At 42.7% G+C, this 27,130-nt stretch overlaps 1 protein-coding gene across 1 annotated transcript in view; it reads left to right on the forward strand.

Annotated features, from left to right (window-relative positions):
- Positions 1-27,130, forward strand: part of FBN1 (fibrillin 1) — a 353,319-nt gene that overhangs the window by 74,233 nt on the left and 251,956 nt on the right. The window contains exons 4-5 of the mRNA XM_077471569.1: positions 11,354-11,449; positions 13,536-13,631. Of these exons, the coding sequence (XP_077327695.1) occupies positions 11,354-11,449; positions 13,536-13,631 (192 nt within the window). The remainder of the gene's footprint in view (positions 1-11,353; positions 11,450-13,535; positions 13,632-27,130) is intronic.

The raw sequence follows: 27,130 nt of genomic DNA on the forward strand, positions 1-27,130 counted from the left end.
AAGTACATTTTTGCATATCACGCATTTTCATTGAATAGAAATATTAAAACATTAAAAGCAAACTGCATACTAATGGCACAACCTTCCAGCCAGGGCTTTTGTTTAAGCAACGTTAAAACGGTAATAAACCCCAAAACAAAAATGTATTAAATTGCATCCCACCAATTCTTAGATGTGATGGCTGCATTTCTTTTCTTTAAAGGGTTAAAGGGTTGGGGCAAACCATTCAACACTGACAGGGGTGCTTAAAGTGGTCAGCTTTTATTCATTTATGTAAAACTTTTATCCCAAAAGGAAAAAAAAATTATTGTTGTAACCAGTTATAAAGTGTTAGTTGGAGATCAGCTTCAATTTGTTAAAGGGGTTGTAAAGGAATTTTTTTTTTTTTAAATAACAAACATGTTATACTTACCTCCGCTGTGCAGCTCGTTTTGCACAAGGTGGCCCCGAACCTGCTCTTCTGGGGTCCCTCGGCGGCTGTCTCGGCTTCCCCCCACAAGTACTTCTCATGTTCATGTGAGCTCCCTCACATGGTATGGAGTACTTGCGGGTGCGCTCCCGTGATACAGCCGGCGGCTATAGCCGCTCGCTGTATCACTCGGCCCCGCCCCCGGCATGCCGCGTCATTGAATGGGATTGACAGCAGCGCGAGCCAATGGCTGCTCTGCTTTCAATCCATCCACTGTATCCAATCAGCGGCCAGGCTGATCAGCGAAGAGGATGTCGGGGACGAGCGCGGGACTTTTGAGGGGTCAGGTAAGTATAACGGGGGGCTGGGGGGGCCAGTATTGTCAGATGTTTTTTCACTTTAATGCGTAGAATGCATTAAGGTGAAAAAACTTTTACCTTTACAACCCCTTTAAACCTGGTACATACGATGAGTTTATTGGACGAATAATTGTCCATTTTTTGTTACATGCTAGTCTTATATCGAAAATGAAGAGGTTACTCAATGTACAAAAAAATTCTCATACATCTCATTCCAAAAGTTACAAAATTACAGTTTTACAGTTAGTGCAAATTTTAGCATTTAGGCTACAAACTAGTACAATATGCAATTAGAATGTGATATATGGTAGATATTAAAGCAAAAAACATATTTTTATTTTGAATATACCGTATATACTCGAGTATAGGCCGACCCGAATATAAGCCGAGGCCCCCAATTTACCCCCAAAAAAACTGGCAAACTTATTGACTCGTGTATAAGCCGAGGGTGAGACATGCCTGTCCATCCCTGTGTGTGTGTCCGTCCATCCCTGTGTGTCCGTCCATCCCTGTGTGTCCGTCCATCCCTGTGTGTCCGTCCATCCCTGTGTGTCCGTCCATCCATCCCTGTGTGTGTGTGTGTCCATCCATCCATCCATCCCTGTGTGTGTGTGTCTCCATCCATCCATCCATCCATCCCTGTGTGTGTGTGTCTCCATCCATCCATCCATCCATCCATCCCTGTGTGTGTGTGTCTCCATCCATCCATCCATCCATCCCTGTGTGTGTCTCCATCCATGTGTGTGTGTGTGTGTGTGTGTGTGTGTGTGTGTGTGTGTGTGTGTGTGTGTGTGTGTGTGTGTCCAGCCTACCTTTGTCCCGAGCCTCCGTCCCGTGCCTTGCCTCCTTGCCTCCGTCCCGTGCCGTGCCTTGCCTTGCCTCCTTGCATCCGTCCCGTGTCGTGCCTTGCCTTGCCTTGCCTTGCCCCCGTCCCGTCCCGTCCCGTGCCGTGCCGTCCCGTGCCCTCTTCGTCGGCGGCCATTGTAAAGTTCAAAAGCTGCGCCGCCGCCTTCGCCTGTGATAGGCGGAACACTGAATTTCCCAGCAGCCTGTGTTCCGCCTATCACAGACGTCGTATCATCCTCGTCCGTAGTACGAGGATGATACGACGTCCGTGATAGGCGGAACACAGGCTGCTGGGAAATTCAGTGTTCCGCCTATCACAGGCGAAGGCGGAGCCGGAGGCGCGGCTTTTGAATAGAATGGCCGCTGTCTGTCTGCTCGACACGCTGATCGAGCGGGCAGACAGCGATGACTCGAGTATAAGCCGAGGGGGGCACTTTCAGCCTCAAAAAAGAGGCTGAAAATCTCGGCTTATACTCGAGTATATACGGTAAGTAAGTAGGTCAGGAACAGGACTTAGGAGGGCGAGAAATTAGAATGGCAGGCACACACATGAAATTGACTCTGGAATTGACTCTGCATCATGCTGGCTGGCTGCATGGTTTAGATATTCCCCATTATGCCTTCACTGGCTGTCAAAAAAATCTCCAAAATTCACAGTCTTGGGTTGTCATGTCTTTTTTTTTGCTGGCAGTTCCAAGCCAAGTGTCACAGCCATATGGCAACTTTTTCCTTTCACTGGCATTTACTGGCAGGAGAAAAGTGCCCATTTTTTACTGGATGCCAGTAAAAACACTGACAGTTGGCAACACTGGAAGCAGGTCATGAGATGAGGAGCTGTACACATGAGTTTCCAGTAACTGCCGAACCGACCTTTATTTACGACCTGTTTGTACTTAGCTTAAAGTGATTCTATACCCAGCTTTCACATTTTTACCTACAGACAAGCCCATAATAAGGCTTACCTTTAGGTAAAATGAATATCTCCTAAACCTGTATGGTTTAGGAGATATTCACTTTGCATGCAGGCACTGACGTCAGCAGTGCATGTGCTTTGAAGGTCCGGCGGATGCTGCCAGAAATTCAGGGCTCCTTGCCAGAAAGAAGACTCCCGCGTGCATTCGAGGTAGTGACGTCATCGCGGCTCTGGCCACTCACAGCACCGGAGCCGCGAACCCAGAAGAAACACAGAGGGAACATGTCAGCTCCCTCAGCAGTGACCAGGAGGCGATGCCTTCATTCTAAGGTAAATATTTCATAATGAACTAGTATGCGGTGCATACTAGTTCATTATGTCTTTGCCTTTTTGTTTTTTTGTGGGCATACAACCGCTTTAACACTACCCTCCCCCAAGACTCCTCAGAGACTGATCCCTGTGATAGCCAATCAGAGGCTATCAGAGCAATCAGCTAACCTGGAACTCCTAATCATTAGTATGTGGCCAGGGGCTCACGATGAGATCCTGGTTTCTGGGCTGGGAGCGGTGCTTTCCCAGCACAAAGGGGAGATATGCAAATATGCGGCCCATTGAAAACAGCCCAGTCTAGTGGATCTACATATTTGTGTTAGGTCAGCGTTAAGGAGTTAATGCTTGTAAAAGCACCTCTATGTTAGCCTATAAGGCCATGCGCACAGGTGTTTACAGATGTATTTGAAGAGGAGAGGAGTTTTTGAGCAGAAAAAATGTGCGTACACATGTAAACTAGAGCTGGGCGATTTTCTCCCCCAAAAAATCTGCAATTTAAAAAAAGACAACTCGATTCACGATTCGAAACAAGTTTTTTTTTTTGATGGACACCGTGCCAGTCCAGAGGAGTTGTGGGCAGGAGTTTTTAGGTGAGGCCGTGGCTTCAGCCTAGTCCCAAGCCACGGCCTCACCTAAGAACTCCTCAGGACTGGCACGGTGTCAGCGCTGGTCCTGGGGAGCTTCAGGCAAGAGTTTTTAGGCAAGGCTGCGGCTTTGGCCTAGTCCGTGGCGTCCGGCCTCGCATGGTGTCAGCACTGGTCCTGGTGAAAAAAAAAAAATCGAAAAAATCAATTTGCTGAAATTTGAATCAGTTTGACCTCTCAACTCGATTCAAGATTCAAATAGATTTTTTCCCCAGCCCTAATGTAAATGCGTCTAAACTCACATAACTTTGCATATATGTCTGTAGATGTATTCGGATTCAGAATACTTTATTAATTCCAAATGGGAATGTACTAAAGGGACAGAAAAAATATTCACGTCCACTCCAGTGCTTTCCTCATAGACTTGCTGCTCTTGGATTCAGCCACCTTCCTTCTTCTGGACTGGATGACATCCAGCGTCATTTAATCCACTGCCTATGAGCCCCGGCTGTCAATGATACACCACCTGTGTGTACGTCATCACACTGGCCTGGGCACACAGTATTGATGCACAGAATGGTGCTCACATTTCACTATATGAGCGATGTTCTGTATATCAGTGAGAACTGCCTGCTTTTGACAAAAAGAAGGGGAAGGACCCATGACATCACATGACTGGCCAAAAAAAGCTAACTTTTAGGTAGAAAAGCTGTATTTCTTTACATTTATACAGTGGCCTACCAAGCATAACTTGCACCCAGGGCAGATAATTTTTTTACACTCCTTACACACACACAAAAAATAAAATTAAAGGTATAAAACACCAAATTGTGGGTGTGACCAAACTGCACTAAGCAGTGGGAGGGGCTTAAAGGGGCATGATAAAATAAAACCTGAGCCAACTCACTGTGGACACAGCACACATAAGCTACACTACTTGCACTTTCACTTAGAGAGGGTAACACATTGCAGGGCTCAGACGTGAAAAACCAAAAAAGACCAAAAAACCCTTCTGCACTGTGTGATACAAAAAAATGTCAGCAGACTGAAAGTTCCAGTGTTAAGTGCCCCCCTAAGTATGCCACTGCATATATTGACCATCTGCCCCCACAACTTTCAAACTTTGACCCTCATCACTTCCATGCCTTCAGACTGACCCTACTTAAAGTGGTTGTAAACCTCAGACATGAAATTTGAACAAAGTAACAGTGCATCCAAAAAGTATTCGCAGCGTTTCACCTTTTTCACATTTTGTTCTGTTACAGCCTTATTCCAAAATGGGATAAATTCATTATTTTCCTCAAAATTCTACAAACAATACGCTATAATTACAGTGCACTTGGAAGTGAAGTCGCTGTAGATCTAAAGGGGGGCATGCAAGTAAAATAAAGAAATACATTTTTGCTTGTACGTGATTGGATGATAGAAATCAGCAGAGCTTCCCCTCATTTCAGATCTTCCCCTCAGATCTACAGTGACTAGACTTCCAAGTGCACTTGTAGTGCACAATGGATATGCCTTTAGTAAATCAACCCCTAAGTGTCATTTCTGTCTGCTGCTTCCTTTCTCTGCTATCAGCATGAGTCACTTCTGACAAGTTTTTCTGACACCAATAGAAAAATGGTGATAGGGGAACGAGCTCCAGCTGATTGACAGCCCCAGATCTGTTCCTGTGATCTGCAAGAAAAGGGGCGTGCCCCTTCCCTCCAATCGGCTCTCTGAGCTCTCCTCACTGAGCTCTGTAGAGTGTAACTTCTTCTCTCCGCCCCTTTTTTTTCTGACAGTTCAGACAACCTTTATAAATTCAGCACTTTAAACTGATGTAGCGAACAGAAGATGACAGATAAAAAAGTTACAACTTATGTAGGAGGATTTGTCTCTGCATCTCCTGGGTATAGTCACCTTACTGGGTATATGGAAGGGTTTACAACCACTTTAACTCACACTACTTGCTTTGCTGCATAAAGACGTGTGGCATCACCCCATGTGTATTCGTATAGCACACTGAGTGTGAAGAATTCCTTTTGCACTCCTGTGGCCCATGTTCAGCAGAGAGCGAACTGGAGCTACTGAGAGCCTGAGACGGCTGCTCCACCCCCTCCACAGCTCAGCACTCCAATGAGCAAGAAGGGAGAAGAGCAGAGAGTTGTGACTGAGAGTCTACAGGACTCTGCTCACCAAGCTCTGAAAACCGAGTGATCTGCGATGTTTGATCGCTCGGTTCTCAGTGTAGAGGCGCGGGGGGGCAGATGCAGCATCAGACTGATGCGGCATCCACCAAGGTAAGTATGATTCTAAAAAAATAAAAATAATTCCTTTACTTCTCTTTTAAGTTTCCATGTGTTCTTTTTGGGTACAGTTAGTGAGCCTCAGTTGTATTCCCTAGATTTAACCATTTCAGCTCCGCCCCACAGCAGTTTTACTGCTACAAGGCGGCACCTGTGCGCTGGATCACATATATGTACATGATCCAGCTCTGCCGGGTAGGGGGTGCACATGCGCACTGGCAGGGGAAAGCTCCCGCAGTCATCACACACAGCGGGAGTCCAGTGGCGAGTACCGCAGACTCAATGTCCACCGGCACTCACCAATGATCTAGCAGATGTAAACAAGGCAGATCGTTGTTCTGACAGGAAGAAAGGCATGGATACTGTGTCTCTGCAAAGCATGCCAGGAAGAAAGGCATGGATACTGTGTCTCTGCAAAGCACCTCCTATACTGTACTAAAACACAGGTTAGGCACACAGTTAACCCGTTGATCACCCCTGATGTTAACCCCTTCCCAGTCAGTGTCATTAGTACAGTAACAATGCATATGTTTTAGCACTGATCACTGTATTATAAGTGTATTCAAACCCAAGAACAAATACTGATAGTATTGCAGCTTACCGGTCCTCAGATGTGAGTGCATTTGCTTTTTCTTTTCTTTTTTTTATACTTATTTCCCTTTATTTTAACATAGTAATCCTACCATTAACACACTCCCTGTCCTAGGGTGAGAGCTGCGCTGAGAAGCATGTCCCTCTAGGATAGGGAGTTTGTTAGCACTACATAACACCTCCCTCTTTTCTTCATAACAAGCTAGGTGTTTTGTTGTACACAATAGCAGTGAACAATGGTAACTGATAACAGTCCAGAGACAGAGAGTACAGCAAGTTATCAGCTCACAAGGCTTCTGGCTAGATGAACAGATAATATTTTGCATTTGTTGAACTGATATAATAAAAACCTTTCAATGGTATATTTAATATTTAACAGGCCAAAAGGGAGCAAATACGAGAATTTTATTGTGTACATACACTGGAGGATATAACAACAAAACGATGATAGCATTCTTGTAAACCCTTGATCTTTTTCATGATTCGTTCCTGTCAATTAGAGGGTGAGCCTAGTAAATTCCTTATAAACAACTGTTCTATCCCTCCAGGTCTTATAAGAAGTACTCAGGGATCTGGTTCTGCTTTGTAAAGCATAGAAAGAACCTGAATAGCTAAATCCAAATTGAGACAGGACCAAGTGGTAAAAACAGCTGCCTGTGAAAAATGTTGGCAATTTCCTCCTAGCAGACAGAGTTCTGTGGAACCTAGATTAATTATTTTATATAAAACAGAAAAGAGGAATGTTTACTATGTATAGGTATATACTTAATACTTGAACAGTACAAATAAAATCCTGTAAAATATGTAATAATCAAGGTTTCTGGAAAAGATAAAAATAATGGTTCCTTTAATTTTTTACAAAATTGCCAAAGCAATCAATGTTATAAGCCGTGCTTCACACCACCTTACTAGCAATAAGATACACAGTGTCCCATGCCTTTTTCTGCACACAATGCTTCACCCATTTTAATTACATGTAGTGCCACATACACTATATTACCAAAAGTATTGGGACACATGAACTTTAACGGCACCCCGGTCTTAGTCGGTAGGGTTCATTATTGAGTTGGCTCACCCTTTGCAGCTATAAAAGCTTCAACTCTTCTGGGAAGGCTGTCCACAAGGTTTAGTAGTGTGTCTATGGGAATTTCTGACCATTCTTCCAGAAGCGCATTTGTGAGGTCAGGCACTGATGTGAACAAGAAGGCCTGGCTTGCAGTCTCCACTCCAATTCATTCCAAAGGTGTTCTATCTGGTTGAGGCTGGATTCACACCTATGCAGTTTTAGTGCTTTTTGCATTTTGCAGATTTGCACTACAGACATGTCCCATAGGAAACCATGTTAGATGAACTGTAGTGCAAATCTTCAAAATGCAAAAAGCACTAAAACTGCATAGGTGTGAATCCAGCCTAAGATCCAGACTCTGTGAGAGGCCAGTCAAGTTCCTCCACCCCAAACTCGCACATCCATGTCTTTATGGACCTTGCTTTGTAAACTGGTTTGCAGTCATATTGGAACAGGAAGGGGCAAAGTTGGGAGCGTAAATTTGTCCAATATGTCTTGGCATGCCAATGCTTTAAGAGTTCCCTTCAGTTGTACTAAGGGGCCAAGCCCAACCCTTGAAAACAACCCAACACCATAATCCCCCATCCACTAAATGATTTGGACCAGTGCACAAAGCAAGGTCCATAAAGACGTGGATGAGTGAGTTTGGGGTGGAGGAACTTAACTGGCCTGCAGAGAGTCCTGACCTCAACCCGATAGAATGCCTTTGGGATGAATTAGAGTGGAGACTGTGAGTCCGGTCTTCTTGTCCACATCAGTGCCTGACCTCACAAAAGTACTTCTGGAAGAATGGTCAAACATTCCCATGGACACACTCCTTGTGGACAGCCTTCTCAGAAGTGTTGAAGCTGTTATAGCTGCAAAGGGTGGGCCAACTTAATATTGAACCCTATGGACTAAGACTGGGATGTCATTAAAGTTCATGTGTGTGTAAAGGCAGGCATCCCAATACTTTTGGTAATATAGTGTACCGCTCTGATACACACACTGGGGAATTCATAAAGGGAGCAGCACAAAAAGTGTTGGTGCTTGCACCCAATTCATGTACCTGTCATGAATCTGTTGGTGCCCACACTGAGGTTGGTCCATCCTCAGTGCACTCATTACCTGCCTCCTTGGCCATTTTGCCTGTTACGCTGACAGGTGCATGGCTCAGGAGTGCCTTTTACTAGTGATGGCCAGAGCCTAATGGAAAACTGAGAGCCTAGCACCCTATTGGGTCCACTTTACTTTTAGGTTACAGAGCACAGCAGAGGGTGGATCCAAAGCTGCTATTCAGACCAATAGCAGCTTTTTAATCTGTTGACTGTTTTGAGCTGTCAATCAAAAGTTAAGTGGATCTAATGGGCCACCAGGCGCTCAGTTCCCCATCAGGCTCTGCCCACCCAGTGCAAGTCATTTCTCAAATATGGACATTGCCCACACCGGTGTAAATACTTGCCTGAATTAGGATCAGGTAGTTCTTGGAAAACTACTGCCATAAAATTTTCATTATAGCTTTATTAAATTTCACTGAGTGTCTTACAATCCCCTATTTTGATCTCAGATAAAGGTCCTGGGAGCATGAAGAGTAGGGCCACCCAGGAAGGACTTGCTATGGCTGAGAGGCACATTTGGTTGTATACGAGAACAAAGTTATACCAAAAAGGTTTGATAACTCAGAAATCCCACCAATCGTATAAAATTAGTTGGATTGATGCATCCTTTTTGGATTTGTATATTTTCTATACCAAAGAGATATAATTGTATCACATTTTTCTTGGAGATATAAAACCATAGACAATGTATGCAGTATGAATCTCTTAACTAAGGATCTTAAAGTCAGCATTAGAAAAGGCAAAATGGCAGTTAGCAGCAAAGGTAAATATACAAAACTTCTAGAATGTATACAAAAAAAAATGCACAGCACCAAAAAACAAGCAGTATATACCCAAATTGTCTAGTGCAGGGGTCTCCAAACTTGTTAAACTTGTTAAAGGACCTATTTACTGTCCTCCAGACTTAAGGTGGGCTGGACTGTGGCTATTGGAAGTAGAAAACGTCCTGACATCAGTGGGAATAAACAATGCCCAATTTTTGGTGTCAGTGGGAGGGATTGCGCCCCATCATTGGTGTCAGTGGGAGGAATTGTGCCCCTGTTAGTGTCATTGGGAGGAATTTTGCCTCATTATTGGTGTCATTGGGCCCATCATTTGTGTCATTGGGAGGAATTGTGCCCCTTCATTGGTGTCAGTAGGAGGAATTGTCTCATTTATGGTATCAGTGGATGAAAAGGGTGCCCTAAGGGCTGGATAAAAGCAAGAGAAGGGCCGCATCTAGCATCCTGCAGTTTGAAGACCACTGGTCTAGTGTTACGTGGATATTCTTAATATAACAAACAGTAGTACATTAGATAACAGTGAAAATAAATAATTATTATGAGTCCACAGTTTTCCACCAAGAGGAAGGGAGTAATACAGTCCACTTTAAAGTAGAAAAAGGGTGTCTTGCCATATAGCTTCCACCACCATCAAGATAGACAGTACCAAAGGTATCTGATGAGTGCATAGTGTTTTAGGTGGAGGATACCTTTGGTGCTGTCTATCCCAGTGTTTCTCAACTTCAGTCCTCAAGGCGCCCCAACAGGTCATGTTTTCAGGATTTTCCTCAGATGAAACGGCTGCGGTAATTACTAAAGCAGTGAAACTGATTGAATCACCTGTGCAAAATAATGGCAAGCCTGAAAACATGACCCGTTGGGGCGCTTTGAGGACTGGAGTTGAGAAACACTGGTCTATCCTGATGGAGGTGGAAGCTGTACAACAAGATACAATTTTTCTATTTTAAAATGGACAATATAAATCCCTTACTGCACTCCTTATCAGATGTCCCCAGGTAGTTCTCCCATCTCTGGATATACGAGGGCCTCCCCCTACAGTCCCATCCCTACCTCTTCAACAGCCCATATATTATGAGATGTATGGATTTTATGACACTGGAGAGCAGATCTTCTAATGGAGTAAATTGCCATACGTAAGTAGTGATTTAATAGAACAGACAAAGTGTGTGAGTGCTCTAATATGTAACCAGTTATAGAGTTCATTGAGGACTCTATGATACTGGAAGGAGTATGTGTACCTATGGACAGGAAAATAGGTTGTTGCAACGGAGGCCAGGCACTTCTGTACAAGTCCACTACATGTGAAGCTCCTTTTTTGTAGGACAAATCTTGGATTGTCAAATCATAGTTTGAGTGATGCTTGCAAAGGTTCCACCTAAAGAAGCACTCTAGTTGTGTGGAGATCTTGTCTGGTTCAATATGAAACCAATTAGTCATGCAATGCAATATCACTGCTTTGTGGTAAATTTCAAAGTTAGGCAGACCTGGGTCACCTTCCTTCTTTCTCTTAAGCCCCTTTCACACTGGGGCGGTGCGGGCGTCGGTGGTAAAGTGGCGCTGTTTTTAGCGCCCGTATGCGGCCGATAGCAGGGCGGTTTTAACCCCTGCTAGCGTCCGAAAAGGGGTTAAAACCGGCCGCAAAGCCGCACTGCCTCATTGATTTCAATGGGTAGGAGCGGTTTAAGAGTGGTGTATACACCGCTCCTTCACAGCTCCAAAGATGCGGCTAGCAGGACTTTTTTCACCGTCCTGCTAGCGCACCGCTCCAGTGTGAAAGCCCTCCAGCTTTCACACTGGAGTGAAAGGGCCGTTTTTTTTCAGTCGCTATACAGGCGCTTATTTTGAAATTTGCCAAAAATTTTAATGGGTTACATCTGTAGATCTAAACCACTGTGTCCTTTAAAATGGTATAAACTTTCTTGTCAGACTAGGGTCCTTATTTCATTATTTTCTATGTAACTACTTTGTAGACTTCATATTAATCTTGCCCAACTTGGAAAACCATTTTTAAACATATATGTGTTTTGGTAGTATTGTGATTTCCTTGTATGCTAAATGAAATCCTGTTTTATTCTTGTCTCTTTTTAGTTCAGCAGTGCAGTATCAGATGTATGAATGGAGGCACATGCAGTGATGAACATTGTCAATGCCAAAAGGGTTACACTGGGACACACTGTGGACAGCGTAAGTGATGAAACTTTTTTTATTATAAGTGCATTACCCTATTCTTCCAGGACTAATAAAAGTAAAAACAATCAATATCTGTCCAAACTCTGTTATGAAAAATCTTGTTTGTGAAAGATATAATGGAATGGGATAAAGGCAAATGGCTATGGTCAGTAATGAGAAGATGGTTATGAGTAATGAGAAGCAGTCAGAATCTGGTATCTACTTTCTAAATAAAATTCTACTTTAAAGTGTCACTAAACCCACATCATAAAAAACTATCATAAATGATGTATTACATGCTGTTCATGCTCACTCAATCACTATGAGATTTGTTTTCTGTATTCTGCAAAAATAATGGTTGATCCTGCTGCTCTCTATCTTCCCCTTCTGTTCATGTCCCCAATTCAGCTAGGGATTTTGCAGCTGTGTTGGCAACTCTGCAAATGCTCAGTTTTCAGTCAGTTTCTATGCTGAGCATTTCCTCTCTATCACATCGGAGAAGCCCATGTAACTATAACGTCACACATGTGGGCAAATAAACAATGGTAAATGACAGCTCACTCTCTCCCTCCTCCTTCATACCCACTAACCAGCTAAACACAATGGAGGCGGGATATTACATGTAGATTGATGGAGGCTTCACCTCCCTCTTATTCTAAGACACAAGCTGGAGGGGCCTGACACAGCCCGTGACTAGCAGAAATCTGCCCACACCATGTTATTGCCACAAAATAATAAATATTGAATGTCAAATATATATTTTATGACAATTTTATTGATATAAATTTTTTTTTTTTCTCTGTATTCCAAATGCTGTTTTTTTTATTTAGAACATGTGACCAGCAGCAGAGGACTAGAAGTTCCTCCTGCTCATGTTTCCCTGCAGACAGGCTGGGAAAGAGCTTGGTCATGTGACCGCTGTAGATCGATTAGGAGAAAGGTATTAGATGTTTTTATTTTATTAATATAAGCACAGTGCCATCATCCATGTAAAGAAATAGAAGGGATAAGGTAAATTAAATAGTGTTTGTTTAGTATCACTTTAAGGCCGCTTGCACATTGCTGCCTTAAAACGTGTACACATGCGCTTTGTATAGATGAATAAAAAAATATATTGAAATCTACATTGCCAGTTAGCATAACTGTGTAAATGATTAATTTAAAGAGGTTAGAATAGCATTCTGGGAGCTAGAATAAATTTTACTCATGTATGCGTGTACGTACTAATATGCGCAAAATAAACGCAAGACATTTTGGCCAGGAATATCGATGTTCAAACTGATGTACCCTAAGCCCACGTACACACGGTCAGAGATTTTGCCAACCAAATCAGTCGGATTTTGCCTGTCGGATTTAGTCCGACGGATTGTGTCCGAAACTGTTGCATACACACGGTCGGGCCAAGTTGGCAAAAAATCCGATCTTTCAGAACGTGATGACGTAATTTCGTTACGATGGGACTACATTCAGGCTAGTAGCCAATAGCTTTGATGTAGGAATTTGATCTGAGCATGCGTGGCACTTGGTCCGATGAAAATGCTCTACACATGATCGGATTAGGTCCGTCCGGCCCAGTTGGTCGGGAAATATTTCCAACATGTTGGAAAATTGGGTCGGACGGAGATTCGGACGGAATCAGTCCGATGCATACCACACACAGTCGGATTATCTGACGACACGGTCCGTCAAGACTCATTCTGACAGATTCTCCGACCGTGTGTACAAGGGCTAAGAATAGCAAAATACTGGAACACCTAAGAACCAATTGGTCAGTTGAGCAATCAGTCAGTCTCCTTTCATTTACTGACTGCTGTACAGTGATGGCAGATGAAATCTGTGCGTTTTTTCACTTTGCATGCCATCTATGCACTGCCTATTATTATATTCAAGGTGACAAGCATGAGAATATATAGAACTAAAAGCACAGCCATGCCGTAAACTTATTTGTGGAATAAATAAACATGTTTTAATTCTATGATCTTTTATCTTTGGTTGAGGAATTTGCCACGGCAGATTTGTCACATTCATTGATAACTATGATGTACTAATCTGTATCTTTTTATATAATTACAAATAGTTTTAATACTTTTGCATCTTACAGCTGTGTGTGAACATGGATGTTTAAATGGTGGAAGATGTGTAGCTCCAAATCGATGTGCCTGCACATATGGCTTCACAGGACCACAATGTGAAAGGGGTAAGTACTTTTATTTAGATTTTTGTTTAGGGTCATTAATAGCATTTTGTTATAAATTAGTGGCACAGTTATTGATGAATGAACAGGCTCATAGCAGACACGGCAAAATTACAATGGGGTTTAGGAGGCAATGACATGTTTTGCCCCACTCATCAGGGCTTAATTATAGGGGTAGCAGCTATGATTCAGCCCCAGTGGTTGGGGCGAAACATGTTAGGGGCATGAAAAGAAAACAAACACTCCCAGCACTCAGTTGTCCTCCTCAGAGGTGCTTTACCCGAGTAAAAAGGTGTTTTAATAAAAAACAATAAATTCAATAAAATGCATACTCACAAAGGTATAGAGGTAAACAGCATGTAAATAAGAAGTCATGACCTACAACGTGCAAATGCTTCAACAACCTCATGTTACAAGCGCACTGACACATTTCAGGGGCGCATCCCCCTACCTTAGAACTGTGCACAGCTCTGTGGAAGGGGGTACACCCTGAAACGCTTTAGCACATTTGTAACGTGAGGTTGTTGAATCATTTGCCCTTTGTACCTTATGGCTTCTTCCCCTTTACATGCTTTTTACCTCTGTACCTTTGTGAGTATGTTTTATTGTTTTTCATTAAAACACCTTTTTACTCAGGTAATTTGTGCCTTCCCCTTTTCTGTTTATGTTAGGGGCATGGCCTGAGGAGTTGCACTGACTGAGGCTTTCGCATGTATACATCCATACTAGGATCGGCTATGGTGAGCGGCAGTTCAAGCTAAAATGTTCTATGCTCACTGGATGACTTTTTCTAATGCTGGCATCCCTGCTATACTGAGTGCCAATGGGGCTCTACACCTCAGCCTGGAGTAGCACAACCAAGGCCTTATTGGGGTTTAGGGGGTGTACAGATGTTAGAGCTGAAATGGGTAATACCCATGGGATGTCCAACAAGATAATATACTGTAGATATGATGACTAAGTGTCCACAAACGTTTCACCAAATATTATATGTATTTTTCATTTATAATCTTTCCAGTTACATATAATTATCTGTTTGGTAAACGAATACTATCTAAAAATATTTTTTTATGCTTAGTTATTGATGTTGGAAAGATTTGGGCATTGTTAAACAGTGTACATTTAATAAAGGTGTGCAGCTTGACATTTCTAGACACATAGACGTGCTAACTGAAAACAAATTCAGAGGTTTCCTGTATTGTATTTTCGAAATATAATTTAGCTAATACATTTTAAGTTCCTTTCATTTTTTCCATTTCGATCAGCAAGGGATCCGTCCTCTGATCCCCAGCTGATCGGAACAGATCGGGGCAGATGACAGGTCCATGTCCGTTCAGTTTCTACAGAGCGTTCACGTACAGAGCCCGTTCTGCTCTATACGCGACTGGGTGGAGACCGACTCCGCTGTCCATTTACACTCCTCTACCCACTGATCTGATCTACCTACACAGAGGAGAACAGATCCCCTTCAGTTTGTTTTTAGCTTACCAGCTCGGAAAAGAAATAGGCGGGTGTAAACGGACTCAAGTCCATTTACACCCACTAGTCTATAGGGATGAATGGACCGTCTGACTAGGTCCACCTGAAAAACCGTGAGGCGGACCTGTTCAGAAGAGTCATGTGGAAGGGGCCTAATGTATTCCTTTTTTATATGTAATGCTGCATACACATGACCAGACTTTTCGACAGACTAGGTCCGACGGTCTATCCGACGGACTTTCGCCGGAGTTCTGACGGACTTTCCAAATTAACAGACTTGGCCACACGGGATCATACCAAAGTCCGACGGATTCGAACGTGATGACATATGCCCGGACTAGAATAAGGAAGTTTTGCTGTCGAAAAGTCCGGTCGTGTGTACACGGCATTAGACATACTTCATGTGTATGAAGATTGCAGTATGCTAAACAAGTGATAAGTATCTCTTTTACCTAATCTCTTCCTCTGTTTTTTTCACTTGATCTTCCAGTCTTGCATGCAGCTATCTTCGTCTCTTCCTCTTTCCTTCTTCTTTGCGCTTGTTGGTGCCTGCCACAACACTGTATGTTCGGTTCAGGCAGAGAATGGATCTGCTGATTACTTCTTACTACAAAGGTACCAGCCTCTTTGTAGCCTGGTGTGCATGTGTTTGTTTCTTGATATTTGCAAGTTAAAAAGAATCTAATGGAAGGACTGGGTTGGGGTAAGAATGGCATTTGCTCTCATTGGACAGTAAAAATCATACATGTCGGGCTGGTGACTTTCAGCAGAGTGCTCCACCATCAAACCTCAATGTAGACAGAAGACAGCTGTTGGGTGGTACTGTATATAGCTATCTGCTACCTGCTCAGACTTGCAGTCCCAGCCTCTGGCAGAGGTAAGTGTTCCAGCATCAACTTCCTTTATGTTTGTGAGATGGTGTGTAACCAAATATCAAGAGTTGCAAAGGAAGTAAATGCTGAAAGAATGCAAAACTGTGAAATATGTTGTAATTATTTGATGAAGGAAGCTAAATAATAAGGATTATTATTGATGATATTGTGTTATATTTAGTATTACATTGAATACATATCATTTTCACAGAGCAGCAGCTACCATGTTAGCTCCTAAATAGGGATAAATTTAGGTTCACTCTGAACCCTGAAGGAAGCTGCCAGTGCCGGGTCAATCAGCTGCAGATGGGGAAATTCCCACCCTGCAGCTGCGTGTACACAAAGGGGTTTGGTTGCTTGTAATATCATTGACCTAATTTAGCATATATGACCCTATTAGATCATTGACATTGTGGCCATATTAGGTCATTGATGTCAAGAGCATCCTGCCCCTTTGTGTACATGCAGCTGCAGGGTGTGGAATACTCCGCCCTCAGCAGATTGACCCAGCATTGACAGCTTCCTTCCGGGTTTGGCCAAACATGGGTTTAGACCAAATCCAAGGTCAATCCTACTTATAAGGCATTGTAGTTTATGACGACATCCACCATTTACGAACCACAGGAGTGTTGTAGGCCACTTTGTGTTGTCTACTTTCTTAGCCCACGGGAAATTGTTACCAACCAAGGACAACCAGGGCTTATCAGTTACGTTAGCTGCAGTAAAGCAGAATAACACATCATTGTGCTGGAACTAGTATATGATTAGGGTCTCAGAACGCCCACTGTTATGTAAGGCTTATGTGTCGGCTGTTAGAGTAAAACTGCATCTAAGTGGTGTTCTTGGAGCTCTTGCTATATTCACAGCATACTTGCACAGTAGCGCAGGATTACCCCTATTGCGCACCTCCAGCAATGTGAGGTCTGTGCTCCCCCATGTCATTCCGCCATCTGCCATTTTCTCTTGATCTTCTTATGGCTCCAGAATCTTCTATCTGTAGCCATTGTTTGACCCTTGCTTTGTCAGATGAGTGGAAATCAGTGCATAATTTATATTTAAATTCTTAGGAGAAAAGGAAAGAGTTTCCTCTTGCAGAAGCAACATGCAGATTTTTTTTCTGCCATAAAAATGTAAACTCCACTGATATCTTATCTTTACATGTTACAAGCATGTTTCCCAGTGGCTAATGCTTCTGTTTTTTTCAGCAAAGACAAGCCATGTGGAGCAAACACACATACTCATTACTTATGAGTAAAACACAACTTCACTTTAAAGCTAAACTCCAGGTATGATCTTTATTGCATAGCTACATTGGTCCAACTTGGTACAATGTAGGTATGCATACTTTATATCTGAGGGTCTACTGGGCAAGCTGACAATTACTGTAGTAGTGCTTTTACAGTTGGAGATTTTCTGCCCCTCTGCCCACTGACCACAAGGGGTCACGTGCTCAGCACTGCTGTCATTTACAGAACATATTGGGGTTGATATACAAGGCAAATACACTGTGCACTTTGTAAAGTGCAGTTGCTCCACAGCTTGGTAAATGAGCAGAAGCTATGCTGACTTCCACCTTCCAATCATGTGCAGGCAAAAATGCATTTCTTTAAAATTTCCCTTGCACATGATTGGGTACTCTTTGCAAAGTGACGCTTTACCTCATTTACTAAGCTATGGAGCAAATGCACTTGAAGAGTGCAACTAACCTTTGCAAAGTGCACAGTCTATTTGCCTTCAGTAAATAAAACCCCATGTATTTATTTTAATGAACATTCTTTGCTTGAACGAGGTGGAGGGGAAGGGTGGTGATGTAACATTCTTTACCTCATTCAGGCAGAATGCCTTTTATTAATTAAATAAAACATGGCATTCTGTGAATAGCGGCAGTGTGGAGCAAGCGACTCCCTGTGGTCAGTGTGCAGAAGGGAAGCTGCTCGGTACAAGACCTGGAAGATTGCAGTGATCACTGTAGTAGCGCTGATCACTATTTTTATTATTATTATTATTATACAGGATCTATATAGTGCCAACAGTTTACGCAGCGCTTTACAATATAAAAGGGAGACAATACAGTTATAATACAATAAAATACAAGAAGAGTAAGAGGGCCCTGCTCAGAAGAGCTTACAATCTAATAGAGTGGTGCAGGTGGTACAAAAGGTTGCAACTGTGGAGAATGAGCTGATGGAAGTGGTAAAAGATTAGTTAGAGACATGATAGGCTTTCCTGAAGAGATGAGTTTTCAGGGATCGCCTGAAGGTAGCAAGAGGTGGAGGTAACGATTTCCAGAGGATGGGATAGGCTTGGCAACAGCATTCATGATAGACTGAAGAAAGGATAGCCTATGGAGAGGCAGGCCAATGAGAAGGGAGTTGCAATAGTCAAGGCGAGAGATAACAAGGGAGTGAAGGAGGAGCTTGGTGGTTTCATTTGTTAAAAAGGGCGAATGTTAGAGATGTTACGGAGGTGACTTCTACAAACTTTTGATAACAATTGGATTTGAGGCTGAAATGACAAGTCAGAGTCTAGGATTACATCTAGTACCCCGGCATGAGGGGAAGGACTGATGGTTGCATTGTTGATTTTGATGAAAAGGTCATGGAGGGGGGCACGGGCGGTGGGGAGAATAATAATAGCTCAGTTTTAGAGAGATTTAGTTTAAGGAAGTGGTGCGACATCCGTGCTGATATGTCAGTTAGTAAGTTAGTAATGCGAGAGGAGACTGAAGGAGTGAGGTGAGGAGTAGACAGATTTGGGTGTCATCAGCGTATAAGTGGTATTGGAAGCCATGGGAGGTTATCAAGTGACAAAGGGAGGAGGTGTAGATAGAGAAGAGAAGGGGTCCAAGAACAGAGCCTTGGGGGACCCCCACAGAAAGGGGCAATGGAGAGGAAGAGACAGCGTTGTAGGTGACACTGAAGGAGCTCTGTGATAAATAGGCAGAGAACCTGGATAGACCAGAATCTCGGAGGCCAAGGGAATGTAGTTTATTGAGAAGGATCGGGTGGTCAACAGTATCAAAGGCTGCAGAGAGGTCAAGTAGTAGGAGTATGGAGTACTGGCTGTTGGTTTTAGCAGTTAGTAAATTGTTAGTTTGTTTTAGTAAGGGAGTTTCCGTGGAGAGCTACGAGTGAAAGCCAGACTATAAGAGGTCAAGAAGGTTATTTTAACTGAGTTGGGAGCTAAGACGGTTGTAGACTAAGCATTCTAGAAGTTTAGAGGTGAATGGGAGAAATGAGATGGGTCTTAAGTTGTTCGGGTTGGTAGGGTCCAGTGAGGACTTTTTAAGTATGGGAGTGATCTGCGCATGTTTTAAAGCGGAGGGGAAGGTGCCACTAGAGAGGGAGAGATTGAAGATGTGAATGAGGGAGCATAGGATAGAAGAAGAGGGTGACCGTAGTAGTTGTAAGGGAACAGGATCCAAGGGACAATTGATTAGGTGGGCATCAGAGAAAAGATTTGTAACCTCTTCAGTAGTAGCCAAATCACTACATTGTTTGTCATCTTACCCAGTGACCCCTGAGGTATGCCTTCTTACATGGTACCAAACTGGATGGGTATGCAAAAAGATCAGACCAGAGTTCAGCTTTAAGCAGTTGAACCCATCAATGTCCATCCAAAATTGAAATTTAAGAGGAATTAAACCTTATTCTTATTATTTATAATATTTTTTTTTTGTATTATGCAAAACACTAAGGATATTATTCACAAAGAAAATAGGAACTCTATTGTGGCTGCTTCATTTTTTTCTCTAATAAGTAAAAAAATAAATATGTTTGACCACTGTGTTGTGTTGTATCTTTAATGTTGTTTCAATCTCTTTACTCTCAGTGAGCTAACAATACAAAACTAGAGAAAGACTGTGCGATTTCTCGTTTGATGCATGGTGTTTTGCAGAACTACAATTGCGGCCTGGCTCTCCTATTAATGTGGGATGTTTGTAAAGCTTCTCATTTACATTGATAGTAACCCACTAACCTCTCAGGGAGCCTTCTCCTGGGGAAAGTAATATACAAACTATAATTCTTGGCTTTAAACACATTGCATAGCTTATAAATGTAATCTTTTTATTGTGTGTGGGGTGGGGGACCCTCAAGTAGCAAACTATTCAAGTACTTTCTCTGCTTTAGATTTACAGTCTGCATATGTGATATTCATGTGTCTGGAATAGACCAATGAATCTTCCCTTAGGAAAGGAGCCTTACCAGGCAGAGCGCCAAATCTATAGAGATTTATGATAAGGGAGAAAAGTCAACCACATATTTCTTACCATATGGAGTAAAATATGCCATGCTATGAAAGTTTCAGTTCTAAACCATTCACTAGTGTTTGTTGATTGTGCAAACAGACTTTTGAAAAGAGTTATTAAAGCTACAAGTATCAGAACATAAACAGAACTGATACAGTATAATTATTTACTATTGTAACCAGTCATGGAATCCAAGAGTACATGCCAGCAGTAGTATTTGTTAGGTTTCCGTACAACTGTATGTAAATTTGTGGACACAATTTAGGAATTTGTGTTTCATAGGGAAGTATACATGGAAGACTGTAGACCAGGAACAATAAATGATCATAATGATGATTTGCTAGAAGGTAAAAACTTATGTGGCCCATTATATAGTATGATACCAGGTCTAATTTTTAAAGCTGAGCTCTGGGATTGAGACAAAATACACCCTTGCAGTGGGCCCTCCCCATTTGCAAGGGTTAAAAGCTTATTTAGTCTAGAGGTGCAGTGGTAAGGTGTATTATTTACTTTAATCTTGGCCCCGGCAGGGTCCCTCAATCCATACACCAGTGCCTCACGGCATTCTTTCTGAGCAGCTTTGAACCTTGGCCACAATCTAGCCTTCGAATGTACAATGCAGGAAGCACCACCCACAGCTCAGAGCTTGAGGACAGCACTGAGACCTGCTGAAACCAATAAGGTAAGTAATCTAGCTTATTACTGTACCCCTAGACCAGTGTTTCTCAATTCCAGTCCTCATGGCCCACTAACAGGTCATGTTTTCAGGATTTCCCTTAGATGAAACAGCTGGGGTAATTATTAAGGCAGTGAAACTGATCAAATCACCTGTGCAAAATAATGGAAAGCCTGAAAACATGACCTGTTAGTGGGCCATGAGGACTGGAATTGAGAAACACTGCCCTAGACGATACAAACATTTAACCCTTGCAGTGCAGGGGGTCCAACTTCAAGGGTACAAATTGTCTTATTCCCAGAGTTCAGTTTAAAGCCCCATACACACTATCAGATTATCTGCTGAGTTTTTCCTTCAGATTTACCAAAACCATGTAGTAGAAGGGCCTGCCTGATTGCATACACATTGAAACTCCTAAGGTTTGTCCTCATATTATATGGTTTTGGTAAATCAGAAGGAAAAACTCAGCAGATAATCTGATAGTGTGTATGGGGCTTTAGAAAACATGTCATTGCCAACTTCCTTCTGAAAATGGCAGTTGTTTGGTTGTGTATGGCTTTGTATTTGAAACAATGATTTGGAGCAAGCATGTAAATAAATAAATATGAGTGAAGTCAAAGCTCCTAATTTCCATAATGATTCATTAAAGTAGTAATAAAGGCTGGACACTTTTTATCATAATGCATTCTCTGCATTATATCTTCTATATCAATCTGCTGGGGCAAGCTGATTTAATTATTGGGGGTTGCAGCCTAGGAGATTACTCTGCCTGATCCTGAAAATTAGGAAATAGTCCACTCTCTATCCCCAGCCCTGCTAGTAAACCGACGAGGCTCTGGGAACTTCAATATACCGTAATTGCTGGGAACAGCATCTGGGCTGCAATCACTGTGTGTTCACAAGAACGTATTTAAAGCATAATAAAGGCCAAGGAACACACCAGACAGGTCAGGGATAAAGTTGGGAAGAAGTTTAAAGCAGGGTTTTGGTTATAAAAAATGATCCGAAGCTTTAACCATCTCATGGAGCACTGTTCAATCCATCATCCAAAAATGGAAAGAGTACGGCACAACTGCAAACCTACCAAGACATGACCATCTAGCTAAACTGACAGGCCAGGCAAGGAGAGCATTGATCAGAGAAGCAGCCAAGAGGCCCATGGTAACTCTGGAGGAGCTGCAGAGATCCACAGGTCAGGTGGGAGAATCTGTCCACAGGACAACTATTAGTCATGCATGTGACAAATCTGGCCTTTATGGAAGAGTGAGGATTTGGAAAAGATGATCCGCCCTCCGGTGATTGCTCTTAAAAAATTTAGTATTTACTAACAAGCCACAGTGACCAAACGCAAATAAGAAAGGTTGACGCGTTTCAGCCTATAGGGCCTTAGTCATAACCACTTATGGAAGAGTGGCAAGAAGAAAACCATTGTTGAAAGAAAACCATGAGAAAAGTCCTGTTTGCAATTTGCAAGAAGCCATGTGTGGGACACAGCAAACATGTGGAAGAAGGTGCTGTGGTCAGACGAGACCAAAATTTTACTTTTTGCCGTAAAAGCAAAACGCTATGTGTGATGGAAAACTAACACTGCACATCACCCTGAACACACCACCCCCGCTGTGAAACATGGAGGTGGTAGCTTCATGTTGTGGGCATGATTTTCTTCAACAGGGACAGGGAAGCTGGTCAGAGTTGATGGGAAGATGGATGGAGCCAAATACAGGGCAATCTTAGGAGAAAACCCGAGTCTGCAAAAGTCTTGAGACTGGGGCGGAGGTTCACCTTCCAGCAGGACAACAACTCTAAACATACAGCCAGAGCTACAATGGATTGGTTTAGGGCAAAGCATATTCATGTGTTAGAATGGACAAGTCAAAGTCCAGACCTAAATCCAATCCAATCCAGAATCTGTTGCAAGACTTGAACATTTCTGTTCATATATGCTCTCTATCCAATCTGACACACCTTGAGCTATTTTGCAAAGAAGAATGGGCAAAAATGTCACTCTCTAGATGTGCAAAGCTGGTAGAGACAACCCCAAAAAGACTTGCAGCTGTATCTGCAAGGAAAGGTGGTTCTACAAAGTATTGACTCAGGGGGGCTGAATACAAATGCCCCCCACACTTTTCACATACCATATATACTCGAGTATAAGCCGAGATTTTCAGCCCCTTTTTTTAGGCTGAAAGTGCCCCCCTCGGCTTATACTCGAGTCACCGCCGTCTGCCTACCCGATCAGCGCGTCGTGCAGACAGACGGCGGCCATTCCACTATTCAAAAGCCTCCCCTCCCTGTCTGTGATAGGCGGAACACTCAATTTCCCAGCAGTCAGTGGTCCTCCTATCACGGACATCCGCTCATCCTCATACTACGGACGAGGATGAGAGGATGTCCGTGATAGGCGGACCACTGACTGCTGGGAAATTGAATGTTCTGCCTTTCACAGACGGAGGCGTGGCTTTTGAACAGTGGAATGGCCGCCGTCTGTCACAGACGAGGAGGAGAGGTGCGGCGATCCTGGCATGGCCGCCGTATGTTTTTTTTATACATGCAGATCGGTGCAAAATGGCACACAGAGGCTGCAGAAGGACACAGAGGCTGCAGAAGGACTAAGAGGCTGCAGATTGGCACACGGAGGCATGCACAGGACACAGGTAGGCTGCAATGGACACAGGGATGGTCACAGGGATGGTCACAGGGATGGACACAGGGATGGACACAGTGATGGACACAGGGATGGACACAGGGATGGACACAGGGATGGACACAGGGATGGACACAGTGATGGACACAGGGATGGACACAGTGATGGACACAGTGATGGACACAGGGATGGACACAGTGATGGACACAGTGATGGACACAGGGAGGTATACACCTGCAGATGGGCATTGTTGACCCTCCTTTCCACTCTTTTAAGCTGTAACAGTAGCTGCTGCATGTCTCACCCTCGGCTTATACACGAGTCAATACGTTTTCCCAGTTTTTTTGTGGTAAATTAGGGGCCTCGGCTTATATTCGAGTCGACCTATACTCGAGTATATACGGTATTTATTTGTCAAACCATTTTGAAAACCATTGATTATTTTCCTTTCACTTCACAATTATGTGCCACTTTGTGTTGATCTATCACATACAGTGCCTTGCGAAAGTATTCGGCCCCCTTGAACTTTTCAACCTTTTGCCACATTTCAGGCTTCAAACATAAAGATATAAAATTTGTATTTTTTGTGAAGAATCACCAACAAGTGGGACACAATTGTGAAGTGGAAAGAAATCTATTGGATTTTTGAAACTTTTTTAACTAATAAAAAAAATGAAAAGTGGGGCGTGCAAAATTATTCGGCCCCCTTGCGTTAATACTTTGTAGAGCCACCTTTTGCTGTGATTACAGCTGCAAGTCGCTTGGGGTATGTCTCTATCAGTTTTGCACATCGAGGGACTGAAATTCTTGCCCATTCTTTCTTGCAAAACAGCTCGAGCTCAGTGACGTTGGATGGAGAGCGTTTGTGAACAGCAGTTTTCAGCTCTTTCCACAGATTCTTGATTGGATTCAGGTCTGGACTTTGACTTGGCCATTCTAACACCTGGATATGTTTATTTGTGAACCATTCCTTTGTAGATTTTGCTGTATGTTTGGGATGATTGTCTTGTTGGAAGATAAATCTCCGTCCCAGTTTCAGGTCTTTTGCAGACTCCAACAGGTTTTCATCCAGAATGGTCCTGTATTTGGCTGCATCCATCTTCCCCTCAATTTTAACCATCTTCCCTGTCCCTGCTGAAGAAAAGCAGGCCCAAACCATGATGCTGCCACCACCATGTTTGACAGTGGGGATGGTGTGTTGAGGGTGATGAACTCTTCCATAAAAGCCAGATTTGTGCAGTGTACAACTGATTGTTGTCCTATGGACAGACTCTCCCACCTCAGCTGTAGTTCTCTGCAGTTCATCCAGAGTGATCATGGGCCTCCTGGCTGCATCTCTGATCAGTCTTCTCCTTGTCTAAGCTGAAAGTTTAGAGGGACGGCCAGGTCTTGGTAGATTTGCAGTGGTCTGATACTCCTTCCATTTCAAAATGATCGCTTGCACAGTGCTCCTTGGGATGTTTAAAGCCTGGGAAATCTTTTTGTATCCAAATCCGGCTTTAAACTTCTCCACAACAGTATTACGGACCTGCCTGGTGTGTTCCTTGGTCTTCATGATGCTCTCTGCGCTTTCAACAGAATCCTGAGACTATCAAAGAGCAGGTGCATTTATACAGAGACTTGATTACACACAGGTGGATTCTATTTATCACCATCAGTCATTTAGGACAACATTGGATCATTCAGAGATCCTCGCTGAACTTCTGGAGTGAGTTTGCTGCACTGAAAGTAAAGGGGCCGAATAATTTTGCACGCACCACTTTTCAGTTTTTTATTTGCTAAAAAAGTTTAAATTATCCAATAGATTTTGTTCCACTTTACAATTGTGTCCCACTTGTTGGTGATTCTTCACAAAAAATTTAAATTTTATATCTTTATGTTTGAAGCCTGAAATGTGGCAAAAGGTTGAAAAGTTCAAGGGGGCCGAATACTTTCGCAAGGAACTGTAAAATGCCAATAAAATACATTTAAATTTTTGGTTGTAACATGAAAAAATTTGGAAAATTCCAAGGGGTATGAATATTTTTTCGAGGCACTAGCAGAAACAGTGGTCCATTGATTCAGCCCATTTAGATTTTTTTGGTTGGTTTCTGGTTGATTTTTTTAATTAATGGGAACATATAGGGTTTGATTTACTAAAGACAAATATACTGTGCACTTTGCAAAGTTGCTCCAGAGCTTATACATGAAGTAAAGCTTAACTTTGAAAGAATACCAAATCACATGCAAGGAAAAAAACAGCATTTTTGCTTGCTCATGGTTGGATGATGGAGTACTTGCAGAATACAATTGCACTTTGCTAAATCAAGTTGCCTTTAGTAAATTAACCCCACAGTATCTTATCGCTGGTTGCTTTCAATTAGTTATGCTAAAGTTCCAGCAACCAGCTCCTAAAAGGTGCCTTCTGTCTGTGGATTGAATTACCTGTAGATTGTTGTTGCTCTGTTGCTAATGAAGCATGGAAAGAATCAGAAAAAAATGCTCTAGCCCTCATATGTAAAAGTGCAAAACCCGGGCTTTCAGCTCAAGGGGTCAGCTTCTGACACACATTCTGCAAATTGTTGCATAACTGAGGGGTTGATTTACTAAAGGCAAATCCACTCTGCACTACAAATGTACTGCAAGTGCACTTGGAAGCGCAGTCGCTTTAGATCCGAGGGGAAGCTCTTAAATGAGGGGAAGCTCCGCTGATTTTATCATCCAATCATGTCCAAGCAAAAATGTTGTTTTTTTAAATTTTCCTTGCATGTCCCCCTCTGATCTACAGCGACTGCACTTCCAAGTGCACTTGTAGTGCAAAGTATGTGTTGCCTTTATCAAATAAACCCTCGTGTGAATTTCCTCAGCTGTATAATACTACAGACAACGGTTTGTGAAGCAGTGACATGACAGTTTATAGCAGCAATGTTGCCAGGAACAGTAAAGTCAAAAACCTTTTTGCTGCAGATCAGTTCATTTTAAAGGGCCTCAGTACTCGCTCTACTTTAAATTAATTAGTGGCACACATATCACCATGCTTATGGAATGAATAAATACAGCTTTCCCCTTCTAATATACTGTATGTATAATTACAAGCTATACACAAAAACTACACAAAAACTAGGTTTTTAAATTGAAATATTTAGTAAGATTTTTTAGATTATAGTTAGCTGATCTAATATCTAATACAGTATATAACACACAGTGCACTGTACATATACTGCGGCAGTGCGGTCCAGCTGTGTAGAATCAGGTATATATACACTACATGATTCTGCATTTTCGGGTAAGGGGGCATGCCCGTCCAGCTGTGCTGGGATTCGTCATAGCACATGTTGATCACCGGGTCTGCCCAGTGATTGACAGCCAGCACCCAGTGATCAGCTCTGAGTCTCACGGAACTCAGCTCTGTGAGAGTAAACAGCACAGAGCTGTGTTCAGTGACAGGGGTTCTAGTGCTAAACAGGGAATGAAAAAAAAAAAACGAGATCCCCAGCAAAATCAGCACACAGTACACACACAACACTTGTTAGGCATATATTTATTGCCCAGATTGCCCTAGATGTTAACCCCTTCCTACCTAGTGTCATTAGTACAGTGACT

This window comes from Lithobates pipiens, unplaced genomic scaffold (assembly GCF_037356315.1).
Source record: "Lithobates pipiens isolate NorthernLeopardFrog02 unplaced genomic scaffold, aLitPip1_a1.2 Scaffold_8, whole genome shotgun sequence".
In the NCBI taxonomy this organism is placed as follows: Eukaryota; Metazoa; Chordata; class Amphibia; order Anura; family Ranidae; genus Lithobates; species Lithobates pipiens.